At 19.7% G+C, this 15,730-nt stretch overlaps 1 protein-coding gene across 1 annotated transcript; it reads right to left on the bottom strand.

The window, feature by feature from the left end:
* Positions 1-8,735: 8,735 nt before the first annotated feature.
* Positions 8,736-11,526, bottom strand: LOC128957270 (facilitated trehalose transporter Tret1-2 homolog). Its single transcript, XM_054303004.1, has 6 exons — positions 11,309-11,526; positions 11,108-11,242; positions 10,899-10,980; positions 10,418-10,488; positions 9,847-9,917; positions 8,736-9,752 (listed from the first exon to the last, which is right to left on the bottom strand). The coding sequence occupies exons 1-6, from the start codon at positions 11,412-11,414 to the stop codon at positions 8,763-8,765; spliced, it is 1,455 nt and encodes a 484-aa protein (XP_054158979.1). The 5' UTR covers positions 11,415-11,526; the 3' UTR covers positions 8,736-8,762.
* Positions 11,527-15,730: the final 4,204 nt, after the last annotated feature.

The raw sequence follows: 15,730 nt of genomic DNA, 5'->3' as shown, positions 1-15,730 counted from the left end.
TATATTATTATTTGACTTTTACTATATATTTATATAAATATATATATATATATATATAATATTTTATATTTTCATTATTTAATGCATTTATAAATAATTTATATATATATATATATAAACTTCAGTCTATTATATAATAGTATTTTTACTTAAATTTTTTGTTACTATTTTATTATGTGCGACAATAAAAAAAAACCTATGCATTGAAAAAATATTATATAAATAATTGAATAAAATAGAAAATCAGATATTATTTAATATAAATAGTTAAATGTTATATTTTAATATAATAATATTTGCCAAAAAATAATTTTAAAGAAAAATTTCAAATATTTAATTAAAATAAATAATAATAATTTAATAGTTGAAATTTTTAATTATAATTAAATCTATTAAATAAATAATTTTAAAAAAATATTATATATATATATATATATATATTATGTGTGTGACAACAAACTATAATAATTATTAACTAATAATAATAAAACTAATATAGTAATAMTAATAATAATTAATATAATAATTAATAATATTAATTAATTAATTAATTAATTAATAGTAATAAAATATATAATAATAATACAATATATTGAATATATATATATATATATATTAATACATCCAACAACAAAAAAATGACCAGATTTTCACAACTAAAATCGGGTAACGGTTTCCCGATTCTACTAGTATTTCATCGTATGGCCGGCATATTGTATCTGACCTATTGGAAAACCGAAACCCCTATACGCCGTGGCCTACTATTCCTCTACGGCCTAATCGTATGGTCGATTGTAGGCCTGACCAACACTCCCTGTATATTCAATTGTTTTCTAACCAAATCCGAGTTTACCAATGTATACGGTTTCTATACATTCAATGCCCTATTGATTGTGTTCAATCTATGCAATCTGTTTACCGCTGTTACCTACAGTCTCCGGGGACGAGGATTTCATAGGCTAATCCACAGTCTACAGGAACTACCTGTAGCTAACCGATCGCTATTCAAACTCAGGCTAACCGTCTATTTGTATATAGTATTGACTGTAGGTTTGATTGTACGTAAGATAACATCGTTTAACTTTACGTTTGGATTGAAAGGTCCGGAGTTTAGTGTCTATCATGTTATCAAAATTTTTGAAGATTCCGTATCGGAAGTCTATTCGGATAGTACCGGGTTTCTGATGGTCTACCTGTCCATCTATATCTCGCTGATACTCCAGGAGTTGAACAAACATATACTACAAAGTAAACAAACAATGGTTAGAAAGTAATATTTATAGAAATTTATTAACTTTTTACTGTCGATATTATGGGACCCACCCACCCACCCCTCCAGCCTCCCCACCCCATATATAATATTATACTATATATATATATATATATATATATATATATATATATATATATATATATAGTAGACTACTATCATAAATAGGATACCTATATAAAATATATTTATAAAATAATTAAAATTAAAATAATCAGTTTTTTTTATAAAATTTGATTCATCTTTTTATTATATATATATATAATAAATAGTTTATTATAATTTTAATTAATTAATTAATTATTTATTATATTAATTAATAATATTAATAATTAAAATACTTGATTAAAAAATAATAATTTTCTAAATTATAATTATTATAATTTATAAAATCAATGTATTAGTTAAATCAATGATAACAACAAATATATATATATATATATATATAGAATAAAATTAATTTAATTTAATTTTTATTTTATTTATTATTAATTTTAAAATTAACCATGGTGATCCCATAGAATAAAAATTTTTTTGTTTAAGAAACTTTCTTATATTATTTTTTTGTTAAAATAAATAAATTTCTCTCTTTTTTTCCCAACCAATACTAGTTACCATCGATTATCGTAACAGCGAAACAGTCGGCAACCTCCCAGTCCTCCTTCTCATCGGCAAACAGTCGCCGACGCCGACCATCCCAACCGACAAATATCGGTCCAATCAATTTGGACGACATTACCGACAAGATATTGAAAATACAGTCCYTAATCAAAAYGGCTAACCAATTGCTCAGCCCTTGTCTGCTAATGGTTTTCTCATTGAATATGTTTTTATTGATTATATTTGCATTTGTGGCCCAAAATCTCGTTAGTTTTGAATCACAGTTTTCCACCCAAAAAGTCTGGCCATGGCTTGTCATATGTATTGTACGTATGTTTATCTGGTCCTACTTTGTCGACCAAATGAATCAAATGGTAAATTAATTTAATTATTTGTTTTTAATTAAATTTTAAWAATTTGTTTTTTAATAATTAATTTATATACATGTACATGTACAGTATGTTATTATTAATATAATTAATTTTATTTGATTACAATTTAAATTTGATATATTAATATATGAATATCATATAAATATACAATATATAATTATTTTTAGTTAATATTTATTTTAATTAATAATTACTTATTTTTTAAATTAAAATATATATAAGTCTTATATATATATATAAATGTTATTAATAAAATTAATTTATTTTATTACATATATATATATATATACAGTACATRTATATATAAGAATCCGTATTTTTTAATAAAAATAGTTAAATACTATTTGTTTGTATATATATAATAAACTGTATATAAATTTAATTATGAATAACATTATTATGATTAATAATTTTTAAAAAAATTAGTTTTTATAATTCCCTCTCAAACTTTTCCATCAACTTATTAATTATATAATTAAATAATATATTTTTTGTTTCSAAATTATTATATTTTCTATAAAMAAAATATCGATATTTAAAAAATATTTTTTWWTTAAATTATCAACATAAACTTTAGTTTTTTTTAATTAAAAAAAAATTAGTTTTATCTTTTAGTTTATGTATTTAATGTTTGAAAAAAATAGTTATCATTRTTTATTTCTAAACACACAAAAAATAACATATCTTAATTTATTAATATCTTAATTAAAAAAAATTGACATGATAAAAACTGTTTGCTGAAAATTGTACATGTACAATTATCATTTTATTTTAATCGTAAATAATTAAAAATATTTAATTAATTTTTAACTTTTTTATTTTTAATTATTATAGAATATTGAAGTATTTGAAAATATCAGTTCAATCAATACAACTAATATTGAGGATCGTCTAAAAGTATGAATTATTTTTTGTTGTAAAATAAATAAAAAATTAAAATTAATTACTAGTTTTTATTAAAAAAAATTAATTAATGATTTATGTAAATAATTTTTTTTTGTTAAAATTAAAAAYTTATCTAGATACTATTTATAATGAACATACAGCACAATCAGCAAACATTTAATGCATCAAATTTTTTCAATATCAATAAATCGCTATTTTTATCGGTAAGATATCATTATAAATAATAATAATTATTATTATTATTAGTAAACAAATATATAAATTTAATTTCCTGTTAATTGTTTTCATATTATTATTATTATTACATAATGATTACATATATATATAGTTATTTTTTATGTATTTATAATTAATTAATTTCCTATTTTATTAATTTTTTTAAAGGTTATCGGAGTTTCAATTTCATACACTATATTATTTATACAGAGTGTTCATATAAAATAAGTAACAAAAAATATATATATTATTAATATTTTAAAAAAATAATAATAATTTAAAATCACAAAAAAATGTAATTTTTGTTTATTAAAATATTAAACTTTTTTTTAAAAAAAAAAGTTTATTTATCAATATATTAGCCAATATTGTTAGACTAATATATATATATATATATATATGATTAATATATATTGTAAAAAAATAAATGTTATTTATTTAATTTATAATTAATAGTTACCAATATAAATATTTATAATAATTTAAAATGCTTTACTAAGCTACTTATTTATTTTTTAAAAAATGATTAATTAAAATATCGATTAGATATTAATTAAATAGTATATATATATATATATAATCAGTAAATATGCTTGCTAATCAAATGTGATTTTTAATTAATTAATTAATTAATAAAATTTAATTTAAATAAAACATTAAATAAAAATTTTGAAAAAAAACATTTATACTATTTTAATTTAATAATAAATCAAAAAACAAACAAAAATAATAACACCATAATAACTTATCACTATTTGTAATCAATAACTTGTTATACTATCATATATATATATACATAACATAAAAATTATACAGTATATATATATATATATAAAAAATAATTATGACATATGATATTTTTTTCATAATAATAAATATATTGAATCACATGTTTTAATTCAAAATATAAATATATATATCAAATTGATATTAAAGTTATAAATATTTTTTTTCAAATACAGGAAAATTATAATATATATATTATCAAAAAAAATATATTAGTTTTTATCAATAAACTGATAAAGTTTTTTTTAAAAATGTTAAATGCTAATTAATTTTAAAAATAAATAAATACTTAAAAATAAATTTAATTAATTAATTTTGAAATTCACAGTTGATTTTGTGTTAATCATAAACTAGTGATTTAAATGTTTAAAAAAAATATTATAGAAAATAGTGTAAAATAATTATTATAATTATTTATAATTTCAAACTTTCAATGTGTGTATGTGTTTAATGAACTTTCATCTAATAAAACATATTTAACAACAAATTAATATAAACACTATATATATATATATATATATATATATATATTACTACTACTACTACTGTAATGTATAAAAATTAATAACTATATATTAATAATGAAACAAAAATTTATTATATACATATACAGTATATATATTGAAACTAAAATATCCAATTTCCTCAACAAAAATAAAAATGTTGCTTGAGGAAATTCCTGTTTAACTTGGTCAATTATTTTCAATAATAATAATAATAATAATAATAATAATAATAATAATAATAATAATAATAATAATAATAATAATAATAATAATAATAATAATAATAATAATAATAATAATAATAATAATAATAATAATAATAATAATAATAATAATAATAATAATAATAATAATAATAATAATAATAATAATAATAATAATAATAATAATAATAATAATAATAATAATAATAATAATAATAATAATAATAATAATAATAATAATAATAATAATAATAATAATAATAATAATAATAATAATAATAATAATAATAATAATAATAATAATAATAATAATAATAATAATAATAATAATAATAATAATAATAATAATAATAATAATAATAATAATAATAATAATAATAATAATAATAATAATAATAATAATAATAATACACTATTGGGTACAGTAGACTATTAAGTATAGTTTAATCCCCCCCTGATTAAAATACAGTATATATATATATACAGTAAAATAGTACAGTACTAATCTAATGTATTATTATTATTATTATTATTATTAAAATTAAAAACTTTTATTTTTACATTAGACTTGTATAGAGCACTGGTATGTACAGTATATGTGCCGTATATGTGATTGTCATAGTATATACACATTTGGATATATATGATATAAATGTAATAAATTATATTTTATTGTAAAAATGTTGGGTATATGAAATTTAATACTATAATTGGATCTACTGTACTATACATAGTGATAATTTAAAACATTAATAATAATAATAATAATAATAATAATATTGAATATATTTTAACAAACATTTAGAGAGAGAGAGAGAGAGAAAGAGAGACGAAAAAAATTGTTTTATATATGTTTTAATAATAATAATATTTTCATTATCTGTTTATATATTAAATATATATATATATATATATATATACTACTAATATTATGTAATCATGACGCATTTTATAATACTAAAAAGTAACTATGTTTTTGTATGACCCAACGTGTTATTTACAAATCGTTTTGTTGACATTTTGATACATCCATTACTAGTCTTTATTTGTGTTATAAAACATTTGTGATAATTCTTCTTATGGATCTGTTACACGGCTTAACATCACACGACCTCCGAGTCAGATATGCCATGGAATACGAATATCGTCGTGGAACAAACGCAACGATGGCGGCCAAAAATATTAATGAGGTTTATCCTGAAGCCATAAGTGTGATTGCCAGATAAAAGATGGTCGGAAGAAGGCGTGGATGTGGAGGACAAAGAAAGATCTGGACAGCCGACAAAAGTAAACGACGATGAATTGAAGGAATTAGTTGAGATGAACCCAAAGTTTTCGTGTCATAACATGGCAGAAATGTTGGGCGTTAGTTACTCAACAATAAGAAATCATTTGATCGCTATGGGCAAAAGATATGTCGCATCAAAATGGGTACCTCATAATCTCACTGAACAGCAAAAAGCTAACCGCTTAAAGACATGTCAAGAGTTGCTTTTACGTCAAAATTCTGAAGGATTCATTAGATGGATGGTAACCGGGGATGAAAAGTTGATTTACTATGTCAATGCTAATAAAAGTTATGAATGGAGAAGTACTGGTCAACGACCGGTTGGAACGCCACGGCCAGATTTTCGGCAACAAAAAGTCATGTTATCAGTTTGGTGGGATAAAGACGGAATTATTCACTGGGAATTGTTAGAGGTTGGTGCCACTATTTCAGCGGAAGTTTATTGTCAACAATTGACAAGACTTCGGGAAAAACTCAAAGAAAAACGCAAATCTATGGTTGGACATTGGGGTGTAAAGTTCCACCAGGACAACGCCCCATCACACACCGCAAAAGTGACCAAAGATTTGCTGAAAGAGTTTGGCTGGAATATCATTGATCACCCACCATATTCTCCAGATATTGCCCCTTCGGATTACCATTTGTTCCGATCAATGCAACACTTCCTTGATGGCAAAAAATTCAAAAATCGGGAAGAGGTCAAAATGGCAGTCGAAGAGTTTTTCGCCTCCCAATCAAAAGAGTGGTATGCCGAAGGCATTAATAAATTGCCAAACAAATGGAGAGAAGTGATTGACTTGGATGGCGATTATATAATTAATTAAATAAAATTAACTTTTTTATAAAATGAAATTAAATTTTTGTTATAAATACGTCATGATTACCTAATAGAAATAGTATATATATATATATACAGTATATTATATTTTTTATAATCAAAGTTCAACAACAAAAAAAACAATTCAAATTAAAACACAAACAAAATAACTTTGAATTTTTTTTTAGTTTATATATCACATGATTTTAGATATAATATTTCAATTTTTTTTAAATAATAATAATTATAATATTTTTTTCAAATAAATGGATAATAATAATAATAATTATTGTGAACAACTATTAATCATTAATAATAATAATAATAATAATAATATTACCATTAATAATATGATTGGTGGCCATCATCATCATCATCATCAGTACCATCATCAACAACATCAGGGACTGGTAGGTGGAAACAACACCAACACCACCACCGATAACAACAACAACAACAACAACATGTCCTATGAGTATCTGAAACAACTGATCAAACAGGAGATTGAACGCCGAGAACAACAGGAACTGGCGTTTCAAAAGTGTTTGGTCTACAAGACTGGTRTTACCATCAAAACGGACGACCAGTTGTTAGTATCATCGGACGATCCGTCGATTAAAAAGTTTAAGCAAAGATTTTGAATAATAAAAAATCTAAAGTTTATTAATAATAATCAAACAAAAAATATATATAAATATATTAAATATTATCTAAAAAAAATGTTTAATAATATTATTAAATACTTAAAACTAAAAAAGTTTTTTTTTAAAAATAATTTTATTTTATTAAATATAAAATATATTGTAATAATTATTATTTAATTTTTTTTTATTTTGTTTGAAATACAATTAGAGCTTAATTTGTTTTTTTTTTTTTGGTGATTTTTAATAACATTTATTTATAATATATAATATGATTTAATTATACAAATAATTTTAACCAAATAAAATATATTAAAATTAATTACTAAAAAAACAAACAATATTGTTTTTTTTAAAAAAAATATATATATTGATATTGTAATATATGATATAATTTACTTAAAAAATAATTAAATTATTATAAATTATATTTAAAAATAAAATATTATGATTTTTTTTACAGATATATAGTAAATATACAATAATTTAGTATTTAATAAATTTGCTAAAAATAAAYAATAATACTAATAATTATTATAATTAATTATTATTATTGATAAGTTTTGTGTTTGTGTAATAATTATAATGATATACTATATATAAAAAATTTTTAATATTATATTTAAACTAATGTCATGATATATTGATTTTATTGTTATATTATACTGTATATTGATATATACTCTATGTCTTAATACTTAAAAATTACTTAAGTTTTTAAAATTTTCATATTAGATATTTATTTCTATTTTAAAAAAAAAAATAAATATCAATATATACTGTATATATATTTAATTTTTAATAATTTTTAATATTATATTTATATATATATATATATAAATTATAGATAAGCTTATGTATGTCATGTTTTTAATGTAAAAGTCATACAGGACAGTCATAATAATAATAATAATATTATTAATATTTTTTTATTATGAATGTTTTTTTACAGTCCACTAACTACCTGTCCACTCAAAAATATTTAAAAAAAACAATTTTATGAAAAAATAATTAAATACTGTATTATCCAATACATTATACATATATTGTACAATATACAGGTATATATATATATATATATGCTTACTATATATATATACCCGACACACCCACCCATCCCSACACACACACACCCGACTAAATATTGATGACATCTTTATTATTATTGACACTATATTTGTTAGGACTGTCCGATTGGTGATCGGCCGGTGATTTGGTCTTCAAAAATATACGTTGCATTTCATCCACACTTTTGCCTTTAGTTTCGGGTACAAACATGACAACAAACACTATACTGGCCGCCGATATGCCGGCAAACAGCCAGAAAGCACCGTATCGTTGCATCGCCTCCTGTATGGCGTCAAACTGTTTGGTCACAATGAATGCGCACAACCAGTTGAATGCCGTACCGCATGCACTGACCGGTCCCATAGCATAACTCGGGGTAATCTCGGCAACAATCATCCACGGTATCGGTCCGTAACCGATATTAAAGGATACGACAAAAAATATCAGACATACTATCGGTAGCCAACTCAGCGATTTATTATCGCTATAGTAATAGTAGCCCATTATGGCCAACGTAACCGTATGGCCGGCACCCGATGCCAGTAGTAGTACCCGACGGCCCAGGCGATCGATAATCAAAGCGCCGCCTATGACGGCTGCGACCATCGATGCATTGACAATACAGGTGCTGACCATCGGATCCATTGCCGAACCGGCATCTTTGAAAATGTCGTTCAGGTAGAATAGGACGGCATTGATACCCGAAAATTGTTGGAAAAACATTAGAAAATTACATATAATAAATGGCATATAAATATCCGGGCGTTTTAGTTGGCCAATTGAAAAGCTACCCGACTGTCCGGCCTTATCGGCCATATCTTCCAGTTCTTTTAGTTCGGTATCGATATCGCTGTCCGCCGATCGTAGTCGCCTCAAGGCGTCGGCTACTTGCGAACCGTGGCGGCCATGTTTGACCATTAGCCAGTTAGGCGAATCGGGCATAAATATCATACCGATAGACATCAATACCGACGGTATTAGACCGATAATGGCCAGCCATCGCCAGCTGACTGCCAGTCCAAGTAAACTCATATACAGTATACCGATGTTAACGAATGCCTGAATTAAAAAAAAAATAATAATATTTTATATATATATATATATATAAAAAATTAATTATTGATTGAATTTTTTGTTGGTGTTGTTGTCTAACCTGAAACCCGGTGCCCAATAGGCCACGTATTTTTGGTGTCGATATGTGTACACAGTAGGTAGGTGCCACACCTAGTAATTAATATACATACATATATATATATTTATTTATGTTAATTTTAACAAAAATTATATAATAATAATAATAGAGTAACAAATTAATTGCTTATAATATATATATATATATATATTTAAATGATCATAAATATTATTATTATTATTACATTAATATTATTTAATAGTATATGTAATATATGTTTTTTTTAATTGTTAATATTTTATTTATATTTATTATTTATATTATTATTTAAAATATATTTCTGTATATATTCCTCAAAAAATGTTTACTAAAATAAATAAATAAACTAAAAAAATAAATAAAAAATATGATTTATACGCGTGTTTTTTAATATAATAATTAAAATTACTGAATAATAAACAATAATAATAATAAAACAACAAAAAACTGATATAAACATACATTAATAATAAGTAAAAATAATTATATAATTTTTTTAATTAAATAATAAATTATAATTAAAAATAAATAATAAAAATATGTATATAATTACCGCAAGATATTCCCGCAGCAAAACCAGTCAATACTCTGCCGATTATTATTAGAGCAAAACCTTTTGCAGCGCTGAATAAATTATAATAAAAATTAAAAAAATAAAATAAAATATCAATTTATTAATACATTTATAAATAAATAATATATATATTTTGTTGTTGTTATTGTAGTTATATAAACAACAAATTGTTTATTAAGAAAATTATTATTTTAAATAAATATAATAAAAAACAATATTTATTATGATTTTTATTTAAATATTTTCTATGAGTATATGATTACTATGAGATACACACACACATACATACATACATACACACACATACACATATACACACACACACAAACATACATACATACATACATACATATACATACATACATACATACACACACATACACACACACACACACACATTGTTTTGCATAATAAACACTTATTAAACTTATAAAAAAAATAATTAAACTAGCACAATTACCATATAAGCACCCAGCCAACAATAAATGGTGCACCCAGTCCTATTATTACTTTTTTAACGCCCAACCATTGTAATAATGGACCTAGATAACGATATAAATCAAACAAGCAAAAAAATGGGCACATAATTAAAATAAACAGTCAATAAAACAATGTATATATAAAAAGTTTTAAAACTTTTTTTCATCAGTAAACAAAAATCCAGTTTACCTCCCAGTAGTCCGCCTACCAGTGCGCCCAATGTCATGGATGAGCCGATCCATGTTTTAGTATCAAGATTTTCATCGGTTAATTGCGGTTCACTGCCCGACTTGGACAGTGATGGTAGTCCCGGTGCACTCCAACCTAATTAGAGATAATTGTCCAAATTATTACAACTATTACTACTACTACTACTAAAAGAGGACATACCTAACGTAGCGCCCATAGACATTGCCGACATAAGTGCCGTAATAGCGGCCAACCATACCCATAGTGACGGTGCCCGGCGTTGATTATTATTGTCGTTAGTGGACATACTTTAAAGTTATTATTATTATTTAACTACTAGTGTTGTTGGTTTCAGCAGCACAGGTAGACTTTTATTTTGTAGGTATTTTTTGTTGCACTAAATACTTACTGTACTATAATTTATGGTAAATTGAAGTCTAATATAAGTTTACTATAAGTGTGTAAAATGAAAAATATGTGATAAATAATTATTAATCATAGATTCAATACAACATAAGTGTTAGTTATTATTAATTATTAACTTTTATTATTAATTGTTCAAAAATAAACTGTTTTTAAAAAAAAAAAAATTATGTAAACTATATTACATAATAATAAAAAATGAAATTGATAATTTTTTACTTAACAAATAACATATATATATATATGTACTTAAAAATTTTTTTTAGATAATATTTTTTAGTTAATTGAATTGATTAATTTAGTTATTATTATTATTATTATGTAATTATAGTAGACACAAAAAACTTATTATTAAAAATAATATTATAACGATTATATATATATATATTTATATATATGAGATATGAAAAAAATGTTAAACATTTAACTCTACTATAAAGTATATTAAAAATATTTTTTTGATATTATAAATATTTTTGTTATAACCTTTATTTAAAAAAAAATAAAATAATTATTATTTTACTACTGTTATATTGTTAAATGATATATATATCTATATATATATAATATATAAATATTTTGTTATTCAAATAATACTTTTGATATAATTGTTTTTAATTTATAAAATAAAAATTATTTTTCCAAAAATAATAATAATATTATTATTATTATAGAATAAAAATAAAATTCCAAACAAATAAACAAAACAAAAAATACTAAAAATATTTTACGAAAATTTTAAATACAATTATTATTTATTTAGTTTTATATGTAGTAAATACTTGTTTTTATAAAATATAAATAACAAAACAAAAATAACATTGAACATTTTTGCTAAAAATAGTTTTTTAACAAAAATCAATTTAATTTATATATATATATAGATTTATGATTTATTAAAAATAAAATGGTGAATTAAAAATATCAAATAAATTTTGATTAATATAAAATTTAATTTAATTTTTTTTTAGAAAAAAATAACTTAATAATTAAATTAACTAAATATATAAGTTTAGCTAAAAAATTCAAAATACATAAACTATTTACAGTTTGTAATAACTAATAGTTAATTAAAATTAATTTATTTCAAAATAATAAATTAGTGATAATTATTTTAATTAAATAATATTTAAAATAATATCATATATTAATATTAAAAGTTTTAAAACTAATATACTATGATTATCTACACTGTATTAATCTAATTATAAATAAATATTAAATTTTATATTTAAAAAAAAAATAATGTTATTATTTAAATAAACTCAGTCTATATATATATACATCAATCAATATATTAAATTAATTATAAAAAATATTAAAACTTACTTATAATAACTGTAATTAATTTATTATTATTAAAATCTAACAAAATATTAACACATTATTTCATTGATTATCAACAAAAAAAATAATGAAACATATATTAATAAATTATATGAAACATAAACACATTATAATAAATATAATGTAAATTATTATTATTATTATTATTATTATTAAAATAACATAATATTATTAGTTAACAAAAAATATAGAGTAACAAAATGATAATAATAATAATAATAATATTACACAAATATTATTCAAATATTTACAAAATGTATTAAATAATTTTAAATTTATTATTATTATTATTATTAACAAAATGTCTAAATTCAATAACTAGATTAACTTATATGTAAAATAACATTATTATTATTATTAAGAAAACATTATTAAATTTGTGTATACTTTAATAATAATAATAATAATAAAAATAATAAAAACTGGTTAATTGAAAAATTAGAGTAGCCTTTATAATATTGTTTTATTTTTGGTTAAATATATTAAATTTATTAAATAAAAACAAATTTTAAATAACATGTAAAACAAGTATTATATATATATATATGTATTTAAATTTTGTTTTTGTTTTTTTCTGTATAAAAACTGAAAGTTATTATTGATTTATTAAACAGCACTGGTATTTAAAAATAATTTTTTAAAAAGTTTTAATAACTTTTTTTCAATAGTAAACCTTGTAAATGAAATTTATTATTAATTTACTTATTATTATTATTTTTTAAAAGTTTTTGTGACAATTTTAATATACTATCAAAAAAAACAACAATATTAATAATAATAATAAATTACAAACAATTTTAATAAGTATGTAATTATCAAATAAATTAAATTTATAGATTTTTAAATAAGTGGTTTAATTTAACTAAATAAAAAAAATTTAAATTTTTTTTTAATTATTGCTTTCATTGATATTATAATATAAAATTCTCACTAATTATATTGTAATATGTTTTGTAAATATATATATATAAACTAAAATTAAATATTTAATAACTAAATGTTTTTTTTTAAAAAAACATAAATCAATTTACAATAAATATACTTATGTTAGATAATGTATACAACTATATAAAATCATTGTCAACTTCAAATATAATAATAATTATGATTATTTATTAAATAAATAATTTATTTATTATGTGATATTTGATTAAACAAATTTTTTATGTGTTGTACTGTATCTATCAAATTAACACTAAAAAAACAATGATAATAAAAAATACAATATATATATATATATATATATATATATATATATATATATATATATATATATATATATATATATATATATATATATACTGTACAAGTAGTTAATAATTTAACATTGGTTTTCAATAAAAAAAATTATTAATATATATATATATATATATTTATAAATCTATACAAAACTGATAGATATTTAAGTGTTTTATATATATATATATATATGTGTTATCTATTTTGTGTTCAAAAATATTTTTATTTTTTTTTGATATATTAATTATTTATTATTTATCACGTCTATCATATCAAAGTTAGATATATTAAAACTATTATGTATTTTATAAACTAATTTAATAAAATTATTATTTGTAAAATCTGGGATATCTCTGACATTCAACTTTATATATATATATATATATTTAAAAATTATATCTTAATTTATATGTATTTTTTGTGTTGAAAAAATAAAATAAATAATCATCAATTTTATTATTATTATTATTTTAAATTAAAATTTATGACCTAATAATATATATATATATAATTATGATTATTACAAATAATTTTATTTTTGCTATTTATACATATAAATTGATAAATAAAGCAAATTTTGTGTAAAAATTATTTTTAAAATTATTTTTTAACTCACCTTTAATTTTAATCAGTTGTGATATATAAATATCAAATAATATAATAATTTTTTTGGTTAAAATACTTTAGTTTTTATAGTAAATGTTTTTTTTAATTATTATTAAAAAGCTGTTTAAATAATTGTTACAATACTTTACATGATTAGTAAATAACAAATTTTCAATAAAAAGAAATAATATAATATTTATTTATTTTTGTAATTTTATAGTCGATTTTTTTAGCACTGATTTTATTTAAAAATTAATTTAATTTTATTGACTTTTTAAAAAAAACTAAAATATAATTATTTGTTCAAAAAAAAGTTTTGATACATTTATATATAATGTTTTTTTATCAATTAATAGTTTGTTTTATATATTGATAAGTTTTTTAAGCACTTTACGCCTATTTTGTTGTATAAATTGAATCAATTAATTAATCAAATAAAATAATAATAATAATTAGATAACTAATAATCAATAATATATTATATATTAGCGGTACTCTAAGGTAGCTAATAATTATTTAACAATTAGTTATAAAATTGACATTGATAATTTTTTTTTTTAAATTTTTTTATTAAGTACAATTTTATTAGTTCAATACCATCAAGTAAATATTGGTAAAATAATTGTTGGTAAATTATATCTAATATTTTATAAGTAACTTTCAATTTAATAAATAAAAAACAAGTTTATTAATAAAAATAAAATCTATTTTTTAAAAAAAAAACAAAAAATTATTGTTAATATAATACAATATTATTATTTTTTTTAAAAATATGTTTGTTAAATTTGATAAAATACTTATTATCTTTATTATGTTTTTTAAAAAAATATTATGTTATTAACTAATTATATTTTAATTGTTTTTTTTATACAATAAATATATAAATTTATTTATTGATAAATATTTATATTTTTTAAAAAATAAACTATTAATTTTATTATTTAACTTTTATGATTTATAAATTTACTATTTATAAATACAATTTTAGTTAATTATTTTTATTAATAA

The sequence above is a fragment of the Oppia nitens genome, unplaced genomic scaffold (genome assembly GCF_028296485.1).
Source record: "Oppia nitens isolate AA-2021 unplaced genomic scaffold, nextdenovo-longstitch-racon4-pilon3 scaffold39_pilon_pilon_pilon, whole genome shotgun sequence".
NCBI classification, from domain to species: Eukaryota; Metazoa; Arthropoda; class Arachnida; order Sarcoptiformes; family Oppiidae; genus Oppia; species Oppia nitens.
Note: the sequence above shows the minus strand (reverse complement) of the source record. Positions and strands in the feature narration are given on the sequence as shown.

Excerpts from the sequence above, each read along its gene's own strand:
- LOC128957270 (XM_054303004.1), bottom strand. The coding sequence starts at position 11,414 with ATGTCCACTAACGACAATAATAATCAACGCCGGGCACCGTCACTATGG. Across the intron at positions 11,243-11,308 it reads GTCTATGGGCGCTACGTTAG|GTTGGAGTGCACCGGGACTA; the intron begins GTATGTCCTCTT and ends ATCTCTAATTAG. Across the intron at positions 9,753-9,846 it reads TATTGGGCACCGGGTTTCAG|GCATTCGTTAACATCGGTAT; the intron begins GTTAGACAACAA and ends TTTTTAATTCAG.